The 25778-nt window shown below is 47.5% G+C and overlaps 1 protein-coding gene across 3 annotated transcripts in view; it reads right to left on the bottom strand.

The window, feature by feature from the left end:
* Positions 1–24840, bottom strand: part of Klu (zinc finger protein klumpfuss) — a 74502-nt gene extending 49662 nt beyond the window's left edge. Inside the window, exon 1 of one of the 3 annotated variants that reach the window (XM_076908245.1) lies at positions 24787–24840. In XM_076908245.1, coding sequence (XP_076764360.1) covers positions 24787–24837 — 51 coding nt within the window. In that variant the 5' untranslated portion in view covers positions 24838–24840. Of the gene's footprint in view, positions 1–4629; positions 4705–21148; positions 21267–24786 lie in introns of those variants that run through there. The other 2 variants (XM_076908246.1, XM_076908247.1) reach the window with 2 other exon arrangements.
* Positions 24841–25778: the final 938 nt, after the last annotated feature.

Raw genomic sequence — 25778 nt, 5'->3', positions numbered from 1 at the left:
CCACTCACTAAAGAATCCATCGACGCGCCTCAAACTCATTAACAGATCTTCGTTACAGTATCAAAGATTCATCGACCACATCGATTCTTCTGCTATTTATCTGAAGAAACTTTCAACTGCGAGTATTTCAAAAAAGCAAACGATAGAACTTTCAATCGCACCACCCCTCTCGCGACCCCCTCTTCCACTCACTAACGAATCCATCGACGCGTCTCAAACTCGTCAACAGATCCTCGTCACAGTATCAGAGATTGATCGAGCACAGCACACGGGGACTCGCGATCGCAACTAAATGGACGATCGAGGAAAGAGGAAATCTCCGCAGGAACGACACGACGTGCGATCGTCTTCGTGTATCCGTGGCGTCGGTTTATAATCTTATCGCGTAGATAGCGTTGTACCTACTTTAATCCTCGCCTATTCTATTTCTGCGTAGCGACAGTTAGCGGCGTGCGAGCGAGATCGCCGAGCGTGCACGACGGAAAAGGGTGGAAATCGGTGGAAGGGGTTGCCAGAGTGGCACATAGGGGAGGCGAGCGGCAGGGAAGATTGCAGGGGCTGCGTACCGGTGGAGCGGACCGAGAGGCCTTGGATCTGCATAGCAAATTGGCGATCGATATACACGGTGACCGTACGGCGAATCGCGCGAGCCTCGAATTAAAGCTTATAACTTTCATGTCCGCCGCGATGTATCATTATGCGCAAACGGCGGCCCTCGCGTCGACGGTGCAGCTGCCCAAGCGCAACAACATAGCTGCAACGCAAGATACATCTGCGTAAAGCGCGATAAATCGTCGCGACAGATACGAAGTGACGAGCATTGGGATTGCCAGCGCTTCTCACGATTTTCTTTTTTTTTCAAATAGTGATAGAGTTTTTCGAGAGATCGCGTGGCTGTGGAAATCCTGCGCAGCGCAACAACATAGCTGCAACGCAAGATACATCTGCGTAAAGCGCGATAAATCGTCAGGTCGTCGCGGCAGATACGAAGTGACGAGCATTGCGATGGCCAGCGCTTCTCACGATTTTCTTCTCTTTTTTTCAAATAGCGATAGAGTTTTTCGAGAGATCGCGTGGCTGTGGAAATCCTGCGCAGTGCAACAACATAGCTGCAACGCAAGATACATCTGCGTAAAGCGCGATAAATCGTCGCAGCGTCGCGACAGATACGAAGTGACGAGCATCGCGATGGCCAGCACTTCTCACGATTTTTTTTTTAAGAGCTTTTCGAGAGATCGCCTGGCTTTGGAAATCCTCCGCGTCTTTGGCTAACGCGTTCATCCGCGTCGCGAGTGAGAGTTTGGGGGTGGAGGGTCGATCGCGATTGAGAAACGATTCTTTGCGTTTGAGAGGATTGTGTTTGGTATCGATGGTTTGTGGAGGTTTTGCACGGTTCCTTGCAAAGATTTTTGGATCTTTTTTAGAAATTTCAGACGACGTTAAAGTTGAAAATATGGAATATGAAGTGTCTGATATCGATGGCGAGGTTTTGTGAAAGCTTTGCTTGGTTTCTTACAAAAATTTTTAGATCTTCTTTAGAAATTTCAAACGACGTTAAAGTTGGAAATATGAAATGTCTGGTATCGATGGCGACGTTTTGTAGAGGCTTTGCACGGTTCCTTGCAAAGATTTTTGGATCTTCTTTAGAAATTTCAGACAACGTTAAATTTGAAAGTATGAAAGAGTATGAAAAGAAGGTTATCGTATTAAACATTTATGAATAATATCAAGTGGAAACAGAGGGTGCTGCGTTTTCACGATGCTTATACGCTCTGTAGAAATAATTATAAACAAGTATTCTGTAGTTAATTTTTTTTTTATCTACTTTGGGAGACGTGAAATACTCGCAAGCTTTATATAACATAATCGAAAAGAACGAGACGTAAATTTAATATCCTGCGATAGTTCTTCACAATTTCTTCGCGAAACGATCTCAAAAATCATCCATCTATTCGTATCGCGCCACTCGCACGATACTGTTAGAGAAAATGCTGCACAATTTGATACACTCCTAACAGGAAGATTAATGAAGCTTCTAAAACTGGAGCCTGTCATACAAGTGATCCAACTCAGTTATAGTCAGAGTACAGAAAATTGATACGATTCTGAATTAAATACGCTTTTCAGAGAAACAAATTATAAACGTACGTATATACAACATTCACGATGTACTTCTGTGCAATACAATTTCGTTACAGAAACGATAGGAAGAAAACGATGGTATCCACACGCAACAGTAGCAGAGAAAATGGTTTCTCATCGATGTTAACGATCCGCTCTCCTATCAGATTGCAGAGGATCGACCAGTCTCGAGAGTGGAGTTTCTCGAAGATGCAAGGGCGATTTTTTCAGAGCAAAATCTGCTCTCGTATCACAGATTGCAGAGGATCGACCAGTCTCGACTGGAGTTCCGCGACATTTTCTCAGAGCAAAATCGAGGAACCATCCGCAGGAGAGCTCGAAGAGGATCGACGAGGAACTCTTCTTTCGCGACGCGCTCGCGAACGGAAGCGGACAGCCGTGACACCTGACACCTGGTGCACCGTCTCTTCCGCCATCGAAAGGATTCGCACTCGCTCGCTTATCAACGCGAGGACCGATCGAAGACAATAGAGCCGCGGTTCGCACGATCGCGAGTCGAACTTCGATTTTGCAGCGCGCACAATCGACGGACATCGACGCGCTCCGTTTTTTTTTTTTTTTTCTCACGCGGCGGATTTTAATGCAATCGATCGAGGCGGATACGTCGAGCTCGTGGAAATTAGACGCGCATTTGAGAACGTCAATTGACTGCTTAAAAGTAAGAAAACATCGATCGAAATCGCGTGAAGTTCGACTCGTTCGATCGCTTCAAAAGATTTTTCGATGTTCAAATCGAATCAAATAATTTCCACGTCAACTGGCTGTTTCAAAGTAAGAAAACATCGATCGAAATCGCGTAAAGTTCAACTTATTCGATCGCTTTAAAAGATTTTTCGATGTTCAAATCGAATCAAATAATTTCCACGTCAACTGGCTGTTTCAAAGTAAGAAAACATCGATCGAAATCGCGTAAAGTTCAACTTATTCGATCGCTCTAAAAGATTTTTCGATGTTCAAATCGAATCAAACAATTTCCACGTCAACTGGCTGTTTCAAAGTAAGAAAACATCGATCGAAATCGCGTGAAATTCGACTCGTTCCATCGCTGCTCCAAACGATTTTCTCGATATTCAAATCGACGAACAAGCGAATCAAACAATTTCCACTACACAAACGAACGATTACGATGAAGAACCATTCTTGATTAAATGAATTATACAACGTGTGATCGAAAAGTACGAAACAGAGCACGAGAGCATAAAAGCACGAAATCTTCGCGTTCACTCGATCGAATTGCGGATTACAAAGATCGGTTGCATCGAAAGAGACGAATCGACCACCTCCATCGTTCGATTCTCAGCGCTTGGATCGCGTTTCCAACGCCAGGTTCGATTTTCGCGAGCGAACAACAGTCAGGCTCGTCTTTGGGACGCGGCGATTCTAAAAGCGAGGGAATTTTTAGTCGAACGCACGTTGGCAACGTCGGCACAAAGGATTAGCACGCGCGCGTCACGCTCAGCACGCGCATCAGAGTCACGAGCCGTGAAGGGACACGCGTAAAAGAGATTGGTCGTACCAGATCGTTCTACGTGGCTGGGCTAACGCGCGTGTTCGCTCCACTTCCGATATTAAGCCACCCTCGCACGTGACGCGCGACCACTCCAAGATGGCTAACCAAACTGGCGAACAGTGAAAAACAACGCGAAACCCCTCGACTTTTTAATCGAAGCTCGCGTAAACAGCTCGACGATGAAACAGAGCCGAGAACGAAGAACACAGGCTCTCGCGAGCGCCAGAAATTCCACCAGAGGGTGGAAAATGAAAAACAATATGGCATCGCGTTCGACAGCGTCTCGACGCGGTCGCAGTTCGATCTCGACGATAAAATTAAACAGGCCTTTAAATTCGCAAACGCTCGTCGTAGGACGCGAAAAGGTCGAGCGTGAAGGGAGAAAAAAAAAGCGAGAGAGAGACGTTCACACGCGCCTCGCGGTAACGCGCGCATCCGCTCCACTTCCGACGCTTAGCGCCGCGACGCTTCAACGAGTTCGACGCGTGGCATTAAAAAAATGCCGCCCTCGCACGTGACGGTGAGTTAGTTGCGCGACACGATTATAAATGCGAGGGTAAGAACACAACAGAGGCTTTGATATCCAATTATCGGTTATCCGCTCGCAGCGACCGATTTTTCCGTCGAATTTGCTTTCTTCCAATCGTCGCGCGAAACGCGTGCACGCGTGTCGTTAAAATATTCGTCACGATCGTCACTTCATCCGCGAACAGAAACGAAACTCGCTGAAATCGTTGGCGAATTATTTACTTCGTCGAATGGGAGAGCATGAAACGAGAGAGCCTCTTCTCGCCTCCTCTAATCGGAAGCTCGATCGATACTAAACTGCTCGTATCGATGATATAATTACATTGTACTGATTTTCAGCGACGATCAAACAATCCTGCGAGCACTCGAGCGTGCCGCGATAACGCGTGTACGTCGCGTACGACGTGTGCGTAAACAAGGTGAAAAGAGATTCGTGGTGCGTGGCTTACCCAGTGATGATTAAAGGCTCATTCGACGCTGTTAACATTCGACTGCTTCCACGATGCGACACTGAGACGATGTCCCGCGCGGAGGACTTCCTGCGACGATAACGTCACGGGTCACAGGAAGACAGAGAGGGACAGGCACTGAACTAACGTCGAGGATCAGAGGATTAAAACAACAAATAATCGTTTATCACAGCAGCGATCGTCTCGTGGCCGTCGCAAGCGAGCTTCGTCTCTCTCGAGACGAGGACGCGGCTCGAACACGTCGTGCGTACGATTAAATAACAATCAACACCAATAATCCAGCGCTCGTAAATCGAACATCACACACAATCCTCGCCACAGCGTTGCTATCTCGATTCGATCGCCTTCTCGTTCCCCATCGACGACTGCCGGCTCCCTTTTCTGTCTCTGTCGCCAGCACGCTTCCTTCCACCGCGAATGGCACACCACGACTCGCTGGCTACTCCATCGACGAGCGTGTACGTCACCAGAAGCGTATCCTCTCGTCGAGGACTGAGACTCGCGGCACACGTCTTCCTTCACGTATCTGCGCACAAACACGCCGCAACAACCGTCTCGTAATTGATTAAACAACAACCAGGCACATCGAGATCACAGACTTCTTCGTTCGATCGATCCTCGATCGACACGCGCTCTACTTCCGTCACATCAGCAATCACACCCTCGTCGTCTCGACGATCCTCGTCCTCGACAGAACCTCGCTGGACGGATCGCTTAATCTGACACCCTCCTTCGCGCGATTCTCTCTCGACACTGCCTCTCCTCAGGTTCACTCGTCAAGCGGGAAAGGGTTGCTCTGCGACGATATTAAAACCCTCGTCCTTCTCGCCTCGCTGCGTGCACGCTGTTCCTCTTCGACGATTACTCGCGCAGCGGATTTGTCAGACGCGAGCAGTGGTAAGAGAGAATCGTCGTTTGCGTACATCCACGTATGTATATATGTACATATATATACGTGTATATATAGTTATATACATGACAACACACCGACCCTTCCAGTAGCGCGGTCTCGCGCCGACTGCGAGGCTACGACGGCTCGCGGGTTTCACCTTCGGCCGTGTTCGACTCCCTTCGCCCCTCTCTTTCGCTCTCTCGCTCGCTCTCGCTCCGCTGCACGTGCACAGGCCGCGTCCCCACTGTTTTTCGTGTGCGCGGACCTTAAAACCGTCCCACTCCTCGCTCGCGACTCCTGTCACACAGCTAGGCCCCTCTTCTCAGCTCTAGAACGCTCTCTCTCTCTCTCTCTTGGGACCCCCTCTCAGAGGAACCCTCTCCAACACCCGCGCTCGAGAACGACACGACGCGAGCCTCGAAGAGGGGCGCGTCGACCTAACCGAGCACGCCAGGCGCACGAACACTCTCGTCCGCGAGTGCACCTACGAGAATCGAACCACGCCTATCTCCCTACCCGCGCGACAGACCACCTCGTGCTTTTTTTACCGGCAAGGTAACCGATTGCTAGACGGAGAGGGTAAGAGAGAGAGACGCGCAGAGGGAACAGCGACTTTGCCTCGCTGGGTTCCTCGAGGGACTGCCCACGCGACGAGGCTGCGTGCGCAAAGCTTCTTTGATAAGGAACCAGCGCGGATGCTGAGAGAGTTGCTGAGAGTTTCGCGTGGACCCTTCTTCTTCCGTCGCGCAACAAGTGCGCTTCGAGCATCGCGTGGTGCATCCAGAGCAGAAGGAACTGGGGAGGAGTTTGTTTCGAACTTCTGGTTTCAGTTCGCGAGGAAGGTTCGCCTTTTTAAAGGTGGAGTGAGAGTTCGATGATCCTTGATCGAACTCGAGGAAGAAACGAGTGAATCGTTTTGTTTCTAATTTCAGCTTTTAGTTTGCAAGGTTTTTTAACGTTGGAGGAAGAGTTCGATGATCCTAGATCGAACTGGAGGAGGAAACGAGCGAGTTTTGTTTCTAATTTCAGTTTTTATTACGTGAGGTTTGCTTAAAGTTTGAGTAAGAGTTCGATGATGCTAGATCGAACTGGAGGAAGGAACGAACAAGGCATTTTGTTTCTAATTTCAGTTTTCAGTTCGCGAGGTTTGCTTAAAGTTTGAGTAAGAGTTCGATGATCCTAGATCGAACTTGAGGAAGAAATGAGCGAATAGTTTTGTCTTTAATTTCATTTTTCAGGTTGCGAGGTATTTTCAAAGTTGGAGTAAGAGTTCGATGATCGTAGATCGAAATGGAGGAAGGAACAAGCGAATCATTTTGTTTCTAATTTCAGTTTACAGGTCGCGAGATTTACTTAAAATTGAAATAAGAGTTCGATGATCTTAGATCGAACTGGAGGAAGGAACAAGCGAATCGTTTTGTTTCTAATTTCAGTTTTCAGTTTGCCAGATTTGCTTAAAGTTTGAGTAAGAGTTCGATGATCCTAGATCGAACTTGAGGAAGAAATGAGCGAATAGTTTTGTCTTTAATTTCATTTTTCAGGTTGCGAGGTTTGTTTAAAGTTTGAGTAAAAGTTCGATGATCTTAGATCGAACTGGAGGAGGGAACGAACGAATTGTTTTATTTTTAATGTCAGTTTTCAGGTCGCGAGGTTTGTTCAACGTTGGAGTAAGAGTTCGATGATCCTCGTCGAGTTCCTTTCGATGATCCTGGATCGAACTGGAGGAAGAAACGAGCGAGTTTTGTTTTTAATTTCAGTTTTCAGGTTGCGAAGTTTGTTTAAAGTTGAAGTAAGAGTTCGATGATCCTCGTCGAGATCCTTTTTTCGTAGTTGCTCGATAAAAATGTTTAACGCGTCTCGCCTGGTCTACGACTTTCGTAAACAGAGAGCGTCCCTCGAGGTATTGACACGTGGTTAAGGTTCCGGCCACGCTTTCGACACGTGTCCACTACGTCGAGAGTGGTCGCTAAGTGGCCGCTACGGCCATTTGAATTTTTTCTAGACGCGAGTGTTTACCTTCTTTTTTCCCCTCTCTTTTCTCCGTCCTTCCTTTTTTACGGAAGAAGTGCAGAGCCCACTCGAGGCGACTTATTTTAGGAGCCTCGTGGATGTGTGTTCGAACGCTCGTCTACTTCCTTTTCGAGCTGTAACCGCGCATTTCCATATTAACGCGCGCAGAGTCGTCCCCTCGTTGGCCTGCGTCGTCGATCGAGCGACGAAACTGGCGGCTCTCGATCGATCAAACTCCGCGTGACCCCCCTTTTGAGTCGCCAACCGATCTCGACGCGTTTTCTTGCTCCTGCACCGCCAGCTTGGAACGTGTAATTTGATAAAAACCCGGCCCACGGGACCGCGGTCGCAATTAGAACAAATTGATAGGTTCCACGCGGACGAGATATCGTTTCTATTGAAATGATTGCACGATCCGCGTCATTAGCCTTAATGAGACGGAAATCGAAACGACAGCTTCTTGGAAAACCCGTCGCAAGAGATCGTCATCCACCCGCCTCGAACCAACCCACGCGCTTTGTCGAGCCATGAAATCTTCTCGATAATTACAGATTCCATGCTGATATTCGTGTACGAGCGCGTCACTCGTTGTCTTTTCAATTCCACTGCCAAGTTCTGTCGCCAACTGTGACGCAATTCGCCTATGACGATCGTTTCGCGGTCGTTTCGATCGTACTCGCTCGTATCCGCGCCAGAGCGCGTCTGTTCCTCGCGAGAGGATCGAAGTTTGTTCAGAAAAGAAGTTGCCAAGGCAGAGAACTCGATGGAGAACGCGAGAGCAACCCTCCGTTGTTGCACGCGTTGGCGGTTGAAGGGAATCGAGCCTCAACCGCGCGATTCTTTCCCTCGTTCGAGCGACTTTCACGTGACGAGATTGTCCCACACACGCGTGTACACACACGAGCATTGTCACGCACGCCTTCCAAGGCTTCTCTCGAAGGTTGCACCTGGATCCTCGCCGCCGCGTACCCACCTTTTCCGCAAGAAAAAGATCCTTACCTAAAGGCACGCACGCACGAGATGATCCAGCTGTTTGATCTTCGCCACGTGCCCACCCTCCTTTTTTTTATCCCCGTCTATCTGCGACGATGGGGTGGCTCCTTAACGGCATCTGCGTTTACACAGTTTCCACTCAGATCGACCCATCGATCATACGTGTTCGGCTTCTTGGGCTGAATTTTGCGCGTTTTCGACTGTGCTTCTCTGTGCGACAGAATTCGATGCGAATTGTGGGTAAATATCAGACAGACACTGCATATGTGAGCACAGTAAAATTAAATTTGCGCTCAATGAGTGAAATGAGTCAATGAGTCACGAGTCAATGAGTCAAATTACCATTTTTTTTAACTAGTTAACTGTGGCGCCCTCGATTGAGAGTGCGTTCTGTTTTGTGTCGCCAGAATCGAGCCAATGGTCGCTACCATACATCCATGACGAGTATACTCGTCGATACACAAAATAGTGCCACTTTTCCATGACGAGTATACTCGTTAGACACGATTAACAGTGGCGTCTCGTGATTAATACAAGTAAAAGTGCTGCTGATCGAACGACCATTCTCTTTCTTTCAGTCTAACCAGAGAACAACAGAATCCAAAGACACTGCAGTGCATATGCTCAAACTTTCTCGAAAAGGCACGCTCTCTTAATTGCAATAAAAAAGATGACATCCACGAGAGCCACTACAGCGACGCGTGGTAGCGTCTAAGAAGCCAGCGTCTAAGAAAGACGTCCACGAAGACCAAAATCGAGGAAGACTCGAAGTTGAGCGAAGATCGCGTCAAATTCTGCGACACGTGGTAGCGTCTAAGAAATTAGCGTCTAAGAAAGACGTCCACGAAGACCAGAATCGAGGAAAACTCGAAGTTGCGCGAAGATCGCGTCAAATTCTGCGACACGTGGTAGCGTCTAAGAAAGACGTCCACGAAGACCAGAATCGAGGAAGACTCGAAGTTGCACGAAGATCGCCATCAAATTCTGGAGCTGGATTTCTGGGTTAACCTGAATACCGTTCCTCGAGTGGCCGTTCTCCACGCTTTGATCACGCGATCCCCTAATTACTTCGAGCTGGTCCAGTTTACGGTGACGGGCAGCGCTCTCGAGTTTTGAGGGACCGTTCCACGGTTGATTACGAGCGAGGAACACGGTGGACGCGGATGGCAGGACGAAGAGGACCGCGCGGAGGGCCGCTCGCGAGGCTACGGACGCGAAGTAAAAAGGGCCACGGCGGACCTCGTACAAATCCCAAAATAAATGTCATCGTGTATCATCGTGGTAACGTAATCCCGGCTCGCGAAGACAAATGGCGGCAGAATACGATACGATGCGCCGCGGTCGGTCGGGACCAGAGACGAGGAGGGGCCTCCTCCTTGTTCCACGTATTTACATAGCCAGGGGAGCGAAGGTACGCGAGGGACGAGGGCCTCTGTCCTACGGCGCGGACGAGCAGGTCGACGCGCGGACAGGATCGAAAAGGAGGAAACGAGCGTGTGTCACCGATCGAGCAACATCGACGAAGGACGAACGATGACTCGTAACGCTGGGAAACTGGCAGGATCGGATTTCGCGATCGTTACGCGGCTGCTTCTCTGCGGACCAAGCAGAAGACGCTGGTTTTTGGAGAAACAGAGTCGTAATCACACTTCGATCGGTTGCGATACGAGTTTCTAGCGAAGGTAAATCGCATCGACTTTGAATCGATGCAGTCACTTGTATTCTGAATTCAATTAGAAAGCAAAGGAAGTGAGTTCATTTTTCGATTTACTGCGTAAAATGACATATCCGAACGAGCGAATTAAAACGACAGAAAGATAGAAAGACAGATTTCGGGTTTCGCGATCGATACGCTGCTATTTTTCTGTGAACCAAGCAGAAGACGCTGGTTTTTGGATAAACAGAGGTGTAAACCCATTTCGATCGGTCGCGATACGAATTTTTAGCATCGAAAATCGAGCAGATAAAGTCACTTCTATTCTGAATTCAATTAGAAAGCGAACAAGATCGATACGCGGCTGTTTTTCAATAAACAGAGTTGTAATCACACTTTGATCAGTTACGATATAAATTTCCAACGAAAGTAAATCGCATTGACTTTGAATTGAAGCTCCAGTAGATGCTTCTTCTATTCTGAACTCAATTAGAAAGCAAAGAAGATCGATACGCGACTATTTTTCAGTGAACCAAGTAGACTGGACGACGCTTTTTGGATGAACAGAGTCGTAATCCCACTTTGATCGGTTGCGATACGAATTTCTAGAATCAAAGCTCGAGCAGATGCAGTCACTTCTATTCTGAAATCAATTAGAAAGCGAAGAAACTAACTTCATTCTTCAATTTATTGCGTAAAATGAAATATCTGAACGAACGAATTCGTGAAAAGTAAAAACGATAGAAAGACAGATTTCGGATTTCGTGATCGATACGCAACTATTTTTCAGAAAACAAAGCGGACGACGCTGGTATTTGAATAAACAGAGTTGTAACCCCACTTTGATCAGTTACGACATAAATTTCCAACGAAAGTAAATCGCATTGACTTTGAATCAAAGCTCGAGTGGATGCTTCTTCTATTCTGAATTCAATTAGAAAGCAAAGAAAGTAACTTCATTGTTCGATTTACTGTATAAAATGAACTCAATCTGAAGGAACGAATTCGTGAAAACCAAAAACGATAGAAAGCCAGATAAATCGATTTAAAAGCTCGACGAAGAAGCATCGCGTTCGACTATCGCGCGGACTAACCGCGGCCCTGCGAATGGGAAAACAAATCGGCCGGTTCATGCGTCAAGATTTTAAGCAAACACGTGGCGCGTTCGTCGCGACGTCGACCAGGCAGCTCGTGGCGTGGCGGAGTTAAAAAGCGCGCGCGTTTGCTCTGTCTCGAAGGCCACTTCACGGCCACGTATATACCCTAGAAGAGGAGTCTAGCTCCAAGAACTCTCCTCCCGATTTAGCTGTACGTGTCGCAGCGTCTGCTCACCTTCGGAAGGTCTTCCCAAGGTTGACGAGTCTAACGACCGACCGCGTACGAACGTGCGAATCACCCTTCGACGATCAGTCCCTCAAATACATCTGTGCTACGTCGCTACCAAAATCGCTACGCTGTGTTAATCAGTGGAATACACACGAATCGCGTTCGTTCTTCACTCAAAAGAAAAAAAAAGAGAAGAAACTAGCAAAAGAAGAATCCTCGAGCATCCCTTTGGCTGTGCCAACGCACGCAAGGTGTTGGCAACGCGCTCAAACGCGGCTAACTAAACGCGATTAGTCGCGACATGGCTAACGAAGACAGCAATGCTGACCTCGTTGGAGGAAAAAAATTAATTTTGAATTACAACGCTGGACGTGCGAATCACCCTTCGACGATCAGCCATTTTATCTCAAATACATCAGCGCTACGTCGCTACCAAAATCGCTACGCTGTGTTAATCACTGGAATACACACGAATCACATTCGTCCTACACTGAAAAAAAAAGAGAAGAAGCTAGTCAAAGGAGAATCCTTCAGCATCTCTTTGACTGTGGCAACGCACTCAAACGCAGTTAGTCGCGACGTGGCTAACGAAGACAGCAATGCTGACCTCGTTGGAGGAAAAAAATTAATTTTGAATTAGAACGCTGGACGTGCGAATCACTCTGCGAATCACCCTCTGACGATCAGTCGTTTTATCTCAAATACATCAATCGCTACCAAAATCGCTGCGCTGTGTTAATCACTGGAATACACACAAATCGCGTCCATTCTTCACTCAAAAAAAAAAGAAACCAGCCAAAGAAGAATCTTTCAGCATCCCTTTGGCTGTACCAACGCACTTAAACGCGGTTAGTCGCGACGCGGCTAACGAAGACAGTAGTGCTGACTTAGTTCGAAAAAAGAAATTAATTTTGAATTATAACGCTGGACGTGCGAATCACCCTCTGACGATCAGTCATTTTATCTCAAATACATCAGTCGCTACCAAAATCGCTGCGCTGTGTTAATCACTGAAATACCCACGAATCGCGTCCATTCTTCACTCAAAAAAAAAAGAAACCAGCCAAAGAAGAATCCTCAAGCATCCCTTTGGCTGTACCAACACACGCAAGGTGTTGGCGACTAACTAAACGCGGCTAACGAAGACAGCAATGCTGACCTCGTTCGAAGAAAAAAAAAAACTTAATCCTGAATTATAACGCTGGACTTAATGCGGTCTAATGTAATCGGTTGCGGCGGATCGATCGTGGCGAAGGGTGGAACGGACATAATTTGTCCGTGGACATCGCGCGGTATATATCTGGAACCACTTTTCCAGGCGCTGCCTCTGCGGCTGAGGAGGAAAAAAAGGCGGGGAAGAAAAAGAAACGGTTGGAAGAGAGCGACTCGCGGCGCGGAGGACAAGTGGAAAGCGTAGGCGGGGCGCATACCAGAGGCACCTGCTCATTTACTTTGCGGCGGTCGCTCGGCAGTCCGTGGCAGGAGATCCTCATTAGGGTTCGCCCCTGCCGACCTATCGCCACTACCACCGCCAGGATCCTGTTCGTACACGCGACGACGACTGTAACCAGTGATGCCACCGCTAAAACGTTTCTCCCCTCGCGCCTGCCACCCTTCAACGGGACCAATTAATGAGTGGGGCCCGCGTGGGAGCTGGATAAAGCTGTTGAGAGAGAGGCATTGGTATTGGTGATCGACTGTCGTGTCTGTGAGAGTTATGACGATTTTCTGTCGTTTTTAGTGCTTTGTAATCATTCTGCTGCGATACACAAGTATCGCGAGGGTTGATTCTGAGTATGTAATGATGTGTATGTTAAATATATTTATTAAGAAAAATTCTCTATGCTAGTTTTTACTTCTGAGTATGTAACAATGTACGTGTTAAATATATTTATTAAGAAAATTTCTCCATGCTAATTTTTACTTCTGAGGGTGTAATGATGTACGTGGTAAATATATTTATTAAGAAAAATTCTATTCCACCCTTGAAAGGGATTAATTAATGAGTGGAACTCGCGTGGGAGCTGGATGAAGCTGTTCAGAGAGGTATTGGAGTTCGAGGTGGGTATTGGTGATCGATTGTCGTGTCTGTGCGAGTTGCAACGATTTTCTGTCGTTGTTAGTGCTTTGCAACCATTCTGCTGCAATACACAAGTATCGCGAGAGGTAATTCTGAGTATGTAATGATGTGTATGTTAAATATAGTTATTAAGAAAAATTCTCCATGCTAATTTTTACTTCTGAGGGTGTAATGATGTGCGTGGTAAATATATTTATTAAGAAAATTTCTATTCCACCCTTGAAGGGGATTAATTAATGAGTGGAACTCGCGTGGGAGCTGGATGAAGCTGTTTAGAGAGAGGCAATGGTATTGGTGATCGAGTGTCGTGTCTGTGCGATCCTCTGTCGTTATTAGTGCTTTGTAACCATTCTGCTGCGATACACCAGTGTCTCGAGGGGTGATTCTGACTATGTAATGATGTATACGTTAAATATATTTATTAAGAAAAATTCTTCGTGCTTACTATGTATTAAACGAATGCTAGTTTTTACTCTTGCTGTGCTTCGAAATTGATACGCAATCTTTTATCTTAAATTGAAGTTACAAGAGTACACATACAGATCGAAGAGCCTCGATAATACACCACGACAGGGGATGAACACGCGACTCTCACGCGCCTCTGCTTTCCCTTTGCCACCTGTTGCTGCTTTCGCTCGCGGGACCCTCTCTCCACGCGATTTCCTCGTGTATTGATATCACCCTGACAAGCTTAAAAGCTCGCCCAGTCCAGGATCCTCTATCCATGAACAACAGACCATTAGAAACTGCAATCAACTACTCGAACTGAATTTACTGAATCAACGACTCGTCCTCGTGCACTTTTATCACAATTTTTCTTCTACCATCGAGCTATAAAAGTTCGTCGCACGGTTGCAATATCGATTAAAAACGCGTCGAATCAAAGAAAAAAAGAAGAAACGGGACGTTCACTTCCGTCGAGGTCCTCCACCCGCGGCAAGAAACCTCGCTCGAGCGTTTCAACACCTGAAGAGATTTACGAGGCGGCAAAAGGGAGGCTGAGTGAAAGAAGAGAGAGAAAGAGGGTCGAAGAAAAATAGCGAAACCGCAGCCACCCTCGACGGGATGGGCGTGCGCCGCAGGGACCCGTGGAGGTCCCCCTGGCGCGCGAGATCTTACATAAAGATCGTCGTACACAATAATGGCCCTGCTCCCTGTCCTGTCGCCCGTATTCCCTGTAACCTCTCGTTGTGACGAGGCGAGTTCTGCAGCTTGCCCTCGTGTAAACGCAGCGCGTGTGTTGCGCGACCAGAGCTGGCTTTTAGACTCCGTCGCCGCGAAACAATGGCGGAGGAATCGCGAGATCGGTAGGGGTGCGATGTAACTCGACGCTGTCGCTTCTTTTGCTCTGTTTCGCGCGTGAGAACCGATGTAATGAGAGTTTCGCGAGCGTATGAAACCATCCAGACGATCCACGAGTGTATTTCAACATTGTCAATCGAAATTTGCGAAACCACTACTGATATTAAGGTACTTGATGGACTCCACACGTACGTGGTATAGAAAACGAGTCTCGAGACGCGTACCAAGCGATTAAACTCGATTTCCACGCCAATGGCGTGCTAGGGTAGCGAGAGGAAGGGGAGTTCTGGAAAGAAAGCAAGAAACACGCAACACCTCGACAGCAACCGCGTACGCAAAGGTGTACGCGCTCCTTTCTCGTCACCGTTGGCATCCAGCGGCGTGACGAAATACGTTTGACGGAATTGACACGTAATTGCACGGTGCGCTTTGATTCCACTGCTCGTAATACAGTCTTATTATTAACGATCGCTCGCGGCGAACGTGCGCAGGGTCTCGCAATAGGAGAGCCTCCCTTTCAGCGACGAGAACCGCGCGTACCACCCCAAACGAGACTCGTTTCGCGATTCGTTCGCGTCAGATCGTTTAAAAACTGCAAAAGACTGCTTCGAATCGTTCATTCGTCGAGTTTTACCCGCTCGATAACATCGAACGAACGTTATTATCGTAAGCTTGTCGAAGCGCAAGCAACGCGGAAGTTTAACGCGCGACTATCTCGCGATCTCGCGGAATAGGATCCATCTCGACGATCCTCGATTAACCGAGAAAATCGACAGGCTCGATTTGCTGCTCGAGAATAATGAGAGGCTGATGTTCCCTCGCTCGCAACGGTTAATAACGAAGAGAGACGCTTATTACCTGCGCAGTGATTGAATAATTACGCCTGGATCGATGAATTCCTACAGAAAATCGATACGACTATTTGCCAGCCGATTTTTCCCTCCCAACGCCTGAATAATTCAGTGAGAACGGTTTGTAACGGATTAGACGGCCGTTGGACATCGCACGCCCCTTCAACGGTCCCAGAAACGACCCTGGTTGCAGTATTAAAGGGCTCGTGGGTCTTCTCCTCTGCTTGGTCCTCTTCTTGGTCGCGAGGGGGGTTTTATAAGGCACGAGCTCGCGTACCTTCTTCGACAGGGCACTGGTCAGTCTCGTAGGGGTTCGTTACGAGCTCGAGGCGTGTTAGCATTGTCGTCCCTTTCGAATGGGGCAAACAGCAACGGCGGGTGGGCTGATCGTCCACTAAAAGCGTCGTTCGCCTCGTCTGAAGAAAAGTCGGTGGACACGCGAAACGACGAGGCGAACTGCGAGGCTCTGGCTGGCGAACTGAGCCCCGTGGGCTCTGAAGGGCGTGTAAATGGGACTAACTATCCGAAACTTGCCGTGATTTATGTCCACGAAGGAGCGTGAAACCGTTCACCGCTGACAAATTGGCCCGCTTAGCGCGCGTGGGCTCCTGATTGGTGAACGGAGGGACTGAGAGTACCGAGAGGACTCCTCGACGTTTATTAAAGATCGTTGCTCTCTGAGAAATTGATAACAATTAGAAAGAAACACGAGGACACAAAAAGATTCACGTGACAATGTCGCAACGAGTAACTCTAGCTAGATTCAACGGTTCTCATAGAATTCCAAATTCAAGCTACGTGGCGACTGTCTCGAGAGATTCGTTTTCTTTGTCCATGCTTCGTCGTTTCACTCTAATTGGCCGTCTGAGCTGAGGGGAATCAAAAGCCAGAGCCTCGAAGGGCAGAGACGTTCTAACTTCTCGATGCGTGGCGCGATAAAAAAAAAAGAGAAAAAAGTGAGAAAGAGGGGACGAAGGAACGAGAACAGACGTTTGAATTCGAATTGAACCCAGGTCACAAAGAAGCGAGCCTCGTCACGGTCTGAATAGCCGCGGAGGTTGGATTAGGTTAGGTTCAGTTACGAGGGTGGCTCCCCTCCAAGGTGTCTTGAATGGGCACGTGCTACCAGCGTCGTAATCTTTTCGACAACCAGGACCTTCCGCCTGTCAATCCATCTCTCTTTCTCCGTTTGTCTGTCTGTTTGGTCATCTTCCCTCTCTCTAGCGAGGATCTACGCGCGATCGAGCTTCTAGGATCGTCGTTCCTTTCGACGCGACGCCAGCTGCGACTAACAAGATCGAATTTGCAAGTCTGCCCCTATCGCACGTGCCTCGTACGTGTCTTTCTCGACTCTGGTCGCGATGGAAAAAAAGAAGAAGGACAGTCGAGTACGATTGTCTGGACGAGCAGTCGACGGTGTAAAAAGTTTGTCGACCAACGTGAAAGGTAAAGCACTGACGCTCTAACCCTTTGAACTTTCGTTTGAGGGGTCGTCGCGAGTCTGGCGAGTATCAGAATTGATTAAAAATTTGAAATGGATATTTTAGTATCGTTGATGGAAACTATTGGCTGCGACTGATGCGAAGGGATGAATTTATTCCACGTATTCTTCGCGACAAAAAAGGAAATTAAATTTGTTAAATGTTGAACTAGCAAATAGGAAAGCAAACTTCAACTGCGATCGCTTCACAAGGTCCACTTTCATCCCCTAAAAAAAGGAAGCAAAACCTCGCAGCTTCGATTTCTGTGATTATAAGTGAAAATCCTGAGGGATGCCTGGAAACTATTGGCTACGTCTGAAATGGCATCAAATGCAAAAGGGCTAAATTTATTCCACGTATTCTTTGCGACAAAAAAGGAAATTAAATTTGTCAAACGTTGCACCATAAACAGAGCTAGCAAATAGGAAAGCAAACTTCGACTGCGATCGCTTCACACGGTTCACTTTCATCCCCTAAAAAAGGAAGCAAAACCTCGCAGCTTCGATTTCCGCGACTGCAAGTGAAAATCTCGAAATTATATTTGTTAAATGTTGGACCAGCAAATAGGAAAGCAAACTTCGACTGCGATCGCTTCACAAGGTCCACTTTCATCCCCTAAAAAAGGAAGCAAAACCTCGCAGCTTCGATTTCCGCGACTGCAAGTGAAAATCTCGAAATTATATTTGTTAAATGTTGGACCAGCAAATAGGAAAGCAAACTTCAACTGCGATCGATTCACAGGGTCCACTTTCATCCCCTAAAAAAGGAAGCAAAGCCTCGCAGCTTCGATTTCTACGACTCCAAGTCAAAATCTGAGGGATGCTCTTCGAGTTGATCCTGGAAACTGGAAGATTGGACCACGAACAAGAGGAAAGGACTTGCCACGGGGTCTCGCGTGTCGAGGATGCAAATGCGTGCGCGCTATGCATCTGTCTCCTCTAGGGTACGCTGCTGGTGCACGCACACGCAGCGACGCGTGCACTCTCGTAACTCGCACACGCGTCGAGCAACGAGTTCGCGCACGTAACAGGGCACAGTTGTATGTACGAGGGACATGGAAGCTCTACCAAGCGTCGAGCCACTGGTCGCAACGCTACTGGTTCAGGAAGAATCTTGCGACGCGATTTCGAAGGACGCGAAGCCTAATCGGTTAATCTCTAACTCGCGTACTCGTTTCGACTCGACAAAAGACACGCGAGCTGGTAACCTCGCGAATAAATGAATCAGTATCGTCCACGAGCCCCAGGGAAATCGAGTCGACCTTTGACTCGACGTTTCATAAATTTCTCAGCTAACAAAAGCATACGAAGCGTCTATTTCGAAGCGACGCCAAGTTCAGCCATTATTTTCGTTAAATAATGCATAAGATCTAGCTTTCATCCGTTTCGAATCTCCTCTGTTTCGACTATCCACGCGATTCAGATTCATCAGAAGAGTCACACGTCCTGCAAATCATCCCCTTTGGTTCCACCATTAACAGAAAACGCCTCTTCCGTCGCAACAGAGAACGTCTCCACCAAACAGCTGTTATCTAACGATCCATTTAACGATTTAAATTAACCAGCTGATTGTGTTCGTTCGAAACGACGCGAGGTAGATCGAAAAGGGGAGGAAATGGCGCGCGTACGTCGCGTTCGAAGGGGTCGCGAGAGTCGAACGACTTTGGGCACGCGAGACGAAGAACGCGTCGCGCAGAGCGGCACGCTGTAATAAATGCGGCACGCTGCTCACTAGTTGCTATGCTACCGGAATACCAACCGGGGTTACAATGTTACCGCGCGATGTCAGACGTGGAATTTCTTTCGCGACATGTAACGCACGCCGCGCACCGTGTATATTTTAAATACACGCCGCTTTCTAACCGTCCTGTCGCGCTGGGCATCCCGCAGCGCGACCAAGGATCGGGTTAGCCATTACTCGGTTAACCTGCGATCGGCTACGCGTCAACGCGGACCCATCGACTATTTGCATGCCTCGAGAATGAGTTAATTAAGAGAGACGCGGACTCCTACGCTGCCTTATTACTCGATGCGAGGGATTCGACTAATGGCATCGACAGGCTGATAATGCAAAGTACCATTTACGCGATCGATCTGGGAGATTTTGATATTTTAGTTCCCTTGCGATTGCCTTATTACTCGATGCGAGGCACTCTTGACTAATGGCATCGAGAGTTTGATAATGCAAAGTACCATTTATGCGATCGATCTAGGAGATTTTGATATTTTTCTCCCTTTGCGACGTTTCGTGGATGCTTCTTGTGTTTCTTTATTATGTAACGGGTGGATTATGAATTTATTCGTGGCACAAAGTAAGTATCCATTGATTGGAAAATTGAATAAAATCCTGCTGGACTTATGATTCAAATTGTGCAAAATAAAGTTACGTTTTTATCTTGTTTTGTGTGCTAATGGATAGCAACTATTTACGCGATCGATTTAAGAGCTTTCGATATTTTAGTTCTTTTGCGATGTTTCGTGGATGCTTCCTGTGTTTCTTGGTTATATAACGGGTAGATTATGAAATTATTCGTAGCGCAAAGTAGATACGCGTGCCATTTTCGTCTCACCTCAAGTATCCATTTATTAGAAAATTGAATAAAATCCTGTTCGACTTACGATTTGAATTGTGAAAATTAGAGTTACGTTTTTATCTTGTCTTGTGGATTATGAAAGTATCGTTATCTGTGGCGCAAAGTAGATACGCGTGCCATTGTTGTCTCATCTCAAGTATCCATTGATTAGAAAATTGAATAAAATCCTGTTCGACTTACGATTCGAATTGTAAAAATTAAAGTTACGTTTTTATTTTGCTTTGTTTGCTAATGGAAAGCAACCATTTATGCGATCGATCTAGGAGCTTTCGATATTTTTGTCCCTTTGCGACGTTTCGTGGATACTTTCTGTGTTTCTTGGTTATGTAACGGGTGGATTACGAGAGTATCGTTATTCGTGGCGCAAAATAGATACGCGTGCCACTGTTCTTTCACTCCAAGTGTCCATTGATTAGAAAATTGAATAAAACAAAATAGTTACGTTTTAAATTAAAGTTACGCGATCGATCCAGGAGCTTTCGATATTTTAGTTCCTTTGCGACGTTTCGTGGATGCTTCTTGTGTTTCTTGATTATGTAACGGGTGGATTACGAAAATATCCGTGGCGCAAAGTAGATGCGCGTGTCATTGCTGTCTCGCCCCAAATATCCATCGATTAGAAAATTGAATAAAACAAAATAGTTACGTTTTAAACTAAAGTTTCGCGATTCCAAGGCAAAGGATCGAACGTCGATCTCAGCATAGATGCCCACGATCGACGAAAATTTCCCATTACCGCCATCGATTTCTTATTAAGACTAAAACCGCGATATCACTCGAAAGGGTTGATTCTCTCGAGTAGCCAGTTTTCTGGCCGCTCTGTCGTAAAGTAAACGGCGTTATCTCGCGGACAGGTTTACGGTGGCTCGTTTCAGCGTTGACGCGACGGAAACTGTAATAGAAAACAACGGAGTGATTTAATTATCGCCACAGAAAAGGGCCACGTGAATGCGGTCTATCGACGATCCCCAGAACAGATACGAGCGTGCCTGTAATTAGCGATTACCGATAAGCGAAACGGACGTTCGTCTTAATGACGACTCAACTCGTTACGACCGCAGTTTCCACCCCCGTCGCGGAGCAATTAGCACGCCTCGTCCTTTCGATAGCTCGCTCGCCTCTGCGCCACTTCGAATTTCGATGCCCCCCAACGAGACGACTTTCCAAACGACGATGCATATCTACGACGCTTCCTAATGGGTTAATTAAAAAGTGATAGCAACGCGGTGACGAAGACTTTTTTCCTTAACGACGAACGCGGAAGGTAAACGAGAACGTTTCGCGGGGTCGTGGCATAGGAAACCATGGTCTCTCACCTCTCGTGCAGACGGCAGCGTGGATCTGCTGGTCGACGGCTGTTCAATCGTGGCGACGAGGGACGAGCTTGACCAGACACACGTCACTTCTATCACTCCACTTAACACGTTTCATCGAACTTGTTCGCGTGTCGATCGTCAACGCGATCGATCCTCCCGCGCGATTTCTCGTTTCGATCGCCTCGTGTCCTGACTAGAGTCCAACCAATTCGTTCTCGATCGAGCCTCGCGTCCGCGAACGTCGATCTCCGTCGAACTTCCCCGAGGATCGACCTGCGAGACTCTGGATTAACGTTCTCACAACACACTCGGTCGCAGTGTCGCGAAATACGCCAGGCACTCTTCGAGTTCGTGGAATTCTATTGATTACAAGTACGTTACACAACACCAACGCCTTCCTTGTTGTCAAGCCGTCGTTCCCTTAACCTTTTTCCTCTTTCTCTGCGATCGATCCTCTTCGTCGAGACTGTTGTCACGCTCGATGACGATACACCTCGAACGCGATCTTCCTGGTGGCTGCAGTGCCATCCAACGATCCTCCTCTTCGACCAACGCGCGGCCAATGTCATTCACAGGCGTCGTTCATTGAAGCGAAGGGCCGTCATCGAGGAAGCCCTGGCGTTCAATGGTGTCTCTCGCGGGTCGTCCGCGAAAATCGCGGATTAAAAAGAACGCGAGGCAACAGGTGAGAGAGAGAGTCGCGCGAGGGACGCGCGCGCGTACGCGAGAGAGAGACAGGCGGCTGTTGGAGGGAAGGAGAGGGCGCGAAGGAGACAGAGAAAGGGCGAACACGATGAGGATGGCGTAACACCGCGCGTAGTAGCGGACAGTCGGCGACTAAAGCCCCGAGGAGAGTCACCTCTCTCTCCTTCGTCTCTTCTCACGCGTCCTCTCTTCTGCCGTGTGCGTCTCTCTCCTCTGGCGCACGTGTGTGGCCGCCAACACACGAGTGCGTGCCTGCACCTCGAGACACGCAGCGATGCTTCTGCTCGCACCCCTCCTCTTCGAGTTACCCTCAGTCGTCTCTCTCTCTCTCTCTCTCTCTCCAAATGCTGCCTTCTTCCTCCACCCTTAATCCACCTACAGTACCTCCCCTTTTTTTCCTCTCGTTGCGCCCTTCCACCGCCTCTGTCCGTCTCTGTCGGTCGCGAGCGTCGCGCACCAACTGCAACCCGCACGCAGATGCACGTCGACTCTACGCTGCCTTGGCCACTTGGCGTGTGCGTGCGTCGCGACGGCTACGCGTCGATGTGTGCGACGCGTTTGGTAGGAGGAGTGGGAGGCAGGACACGCGACACGACGCGAGTGGGGGCTGCGAGAGAGGGTCAACGAGAGAGGGGGCTCGCGATCGCCCCTCGTTTCCTCTTTTCCCCTCGTGGAGAACGGTTCACGCGGGGCACCCGCTTCCAACGAACGGAGTCACCTCCGCTTAGGACCGCAACGCTCGCGAGCAGCCGCTGCTGCTCCCGTTTTTCTGCCAGCCTGCGTTTTTTACTCGATGCCCAGCGCGGAGAGCCGCGCTGCGAAGGTCACGCGTGAACTGGAGAACCGGAGGAGAGGAGTTTGCGCGCTTTGGGGATGCGAGATGAGTCGAGTCGCTTTGTGGAAAGTTCTGAAGGTTTCGATGGAGATTGAGGGTTGTTATTGCAGAAAAATAGTCATTTGAAACGTATTAGAGAAATATGGAAGTTTAATATGCTAAGGAGTCAATAGTCGTGTGTTATATCTGAATGGAGAACTGGAGGAGAGGAATTTGCGCGTTTGGGGATGCTCGATGATTCGAGCTTCTTTGTGGAAAGTTCTGAAGGTTTCGATGGAAGTTGAGGGTTGTTATTGCAGAGAAATTGTAATTTGGATCGCGAAAACGTAAAGGTATTAGAGAAATATGGAATTTTAATATGCTAATGTGTCAATATTCGATAAAAGAGAATTCAGAAGGTTTCGATGGAGATTGAGGGTTGCAATTGCAGAAAAATAGTCATTTCGACCGCGAAAACGTAAACGTATTACAGAAATATGGAATTTTAATATGCTGAGTCAATAGTCGTGTGTTATATCTGATGTGACTGAAATTAGTGAGATCCTGTACAAAGGTTTTGTACAAACATTTTTCTATCTTTCGTATAAACTTAGAATGGCGACTGATATTAAGCTTATAGATTGTAATATATTGGTAGAAGCAAAATAGTAATTTGGATCGTGAAAACGTAAACATATTAGAGAAATATGGAATTTTAATATGCTAATAAGTCAATGGTCCTGTGTTATATCTGATGTGACTGAAATTAGTGAGATCCTGCACGAAGGTTCTGTACAAACATTTTTCTATCTTTCGTATAAACTCAGAATCGCGACTGATATTTATGTTTATAGATTGTATATTGGTACGCGTAGTATCGTAGGCAATTAGTATTGGCAAAGAAATAGCTATCAGAAAAGAAACAGGCGCAGATAACGGCACGCAGTTAGTTGGTAGCTCGATCTGTCAGACGTTCTTATAAATCACTACGATACTTGTAAATTATTTATTGATCCAAGTGTCACAGCTTGGTCGCTGGTCGGTTTATTTTGTAACAACCGAGGAACGCCTGATTCGCAACAATGTTGCACAAGTTTAAGGAAAGAGAAAACTCGTTGTATCGAATGTTATCGATAGTGTCGAGTGGAAGTAGGGGGTACTGCAGTTCCACAGTGACCAGCGGCACTGAACAGAACTTTGTTACCGCGTTTGTGTGTCACGTGAGAGGTGAAAAGACGGATCATGTCGAAACCCGCTATCTGTGAAACGCACGCGAAATTATTAATCAGCGCCAACGGAGTAATTAATATATCCATCGATGTGTCGATGCCTTTTTCAAGCCCAGAAGATGAATAAAGAAAAATGGTGGTGGTGGCAATGAATGTTTTTGAAAAAAAATGTTTCTGAACGTGCTTTTGATTCCAGCGAGCGTTTGAAAAAAGAAATTCTGCCTGTACGATGTTCGAGTGAAGAAAAAACTGACGTGGAAGAAGAAAAGTGAGAAGAAATAATTCTGTGAAACTTGTATATCTGCCCTTTGAAAATAAATAATTTTTCGCTTATTCATCGAAAACAACTGCAACCTGGTATTAATTTCGTTTTCTGGTCAAAAATAGCTAAATATCTAAACGAGCTATCTTTTCGCGTGCGAATATAACGTCAACCCTCCTACAACCCTCCTACATTAAAACTGATCTATATTTGACTTAATTTGCGTTACACGAATATTGCAAAAAAAAATCACGACGCGTACAGTCGCGAAATAAAATTGTATAAATACAGAAGGTTAGACATAGTTCAGTACGTATATAAAATTAGAAGAACTGTCGCAATTTTAGCTCTACGTTACAGGGAAACCACGTTACAAAAGTACCACGTTGTAGAACGCTTGTTTACAATCATCTTCACTTACAGAAGATTCAAAAAAAAGCTTTAATAAGAAGAAGTCACGAGTAAACAGAAGAATTCGCCAAGCTGGTAAGTTACAAGAAAACCACGTTACAAAAGTACCACGTTATAGAACGCTTGTCTACAATTATTTTCACTTACAGAAGATTCAAAAAAAAAGCTACAAAAAGAAGAAGTCACGAATAAACAAAAGAATTCGCCAAGCACTCACCACTTTGAGTCGTTTCTCTTGAGTCTCTCCAGTGTACGTCAATTCAACCATTCCATAACCGCTTGCAAGCTCCTCTTCCAATCAGCCTGTCAATCTCTGCTCGCAACGATCTTCAAAATCACATCGACGAAAGAACCATCCACTCCTCATATTCTATCACCAACAAACATCCCATCAGAGGGTGCAGAGTCCACGCGACGACACGAGAATACCAGCGTAGGCGATGACACTCGCAGATCGCGAGTTCGTTCGCATCTGAAAGAGCGTCGCGGCGGTGGCGTCGGTTGGCAAGCCCACGCGACGATCGACTACGAGCAGCGAGGCGCTAATCGTCAACAACTGCGCCCTCGTGGTCTCAAAACTCGCCCCCTGAAGGGCGTCGAGCGAAGGAGGGGTGGCTCTCGCGTTCTCCTCTCCCTTCAGGTTCCCACGCCGTGATTCCACCCCTCGTTCGTCTCCTGCGTTTCCTCTTCGACGTCACGGACTCCTCCCCTGCGCGAGGAGCACTGCACTGTGCAACGAAGACGCAAGGACGCACCCTCTGCTCTCTCTCTCTCGCCCTCCATCGTTCTCTCTGGCAAGGTTTCCCGCGCGCTTCCGCCACCCCTGAACTCGAGGGACGATCGAGGACGTCGCACGAGCCGCGTGCAACTGGTTGCATCGACTTCTGCATCGAGCAGCTCGTCCCGTGTGCACGCACGGCACTGTCGACGCAACAGGGACCGCGTGTCTGCGTCTCCACGAAGGCACACGCTCGCCTGGTAATCGTCGCGCGATCTCTAGTCACTTTTGATCACGTACTCAGTCGCGAGGATGTAGAAAGACCGTCTCTGTACCGTGTCGAGGAATTTATGACTCGCAGCACGCGTCCTGACGCGTACGCGACTCGGATATCTTAATTAGTTCTACGTTAGCGTCCAAGGTTGGAGGCTGTCGAGGTTTATCAGTGAATTGCACCCTCGAGACGGTCCTGCGCGATCGAGCGGAGGATT

This window comes from Xylocopa sonorina, chromosome 18 (assembly GCF_050948175.1).
Source record: "Xylocopa sonorina isolate GNS202 chromosome 18, iyXylSono1_principal, whole genome shotgun sequence".
Lineage (NCBI taxonomy): Eukaryota > Metazoa > Arthropoda > Insecta > Hymenoptera > Apidae > Xylocopa > Xylocopa sonorina.
The sequence above is the reverse complement of the archived record's forward strand: the minus strand, read 5'-3'. Positions and strand labels throughout refer to the sequence as shown.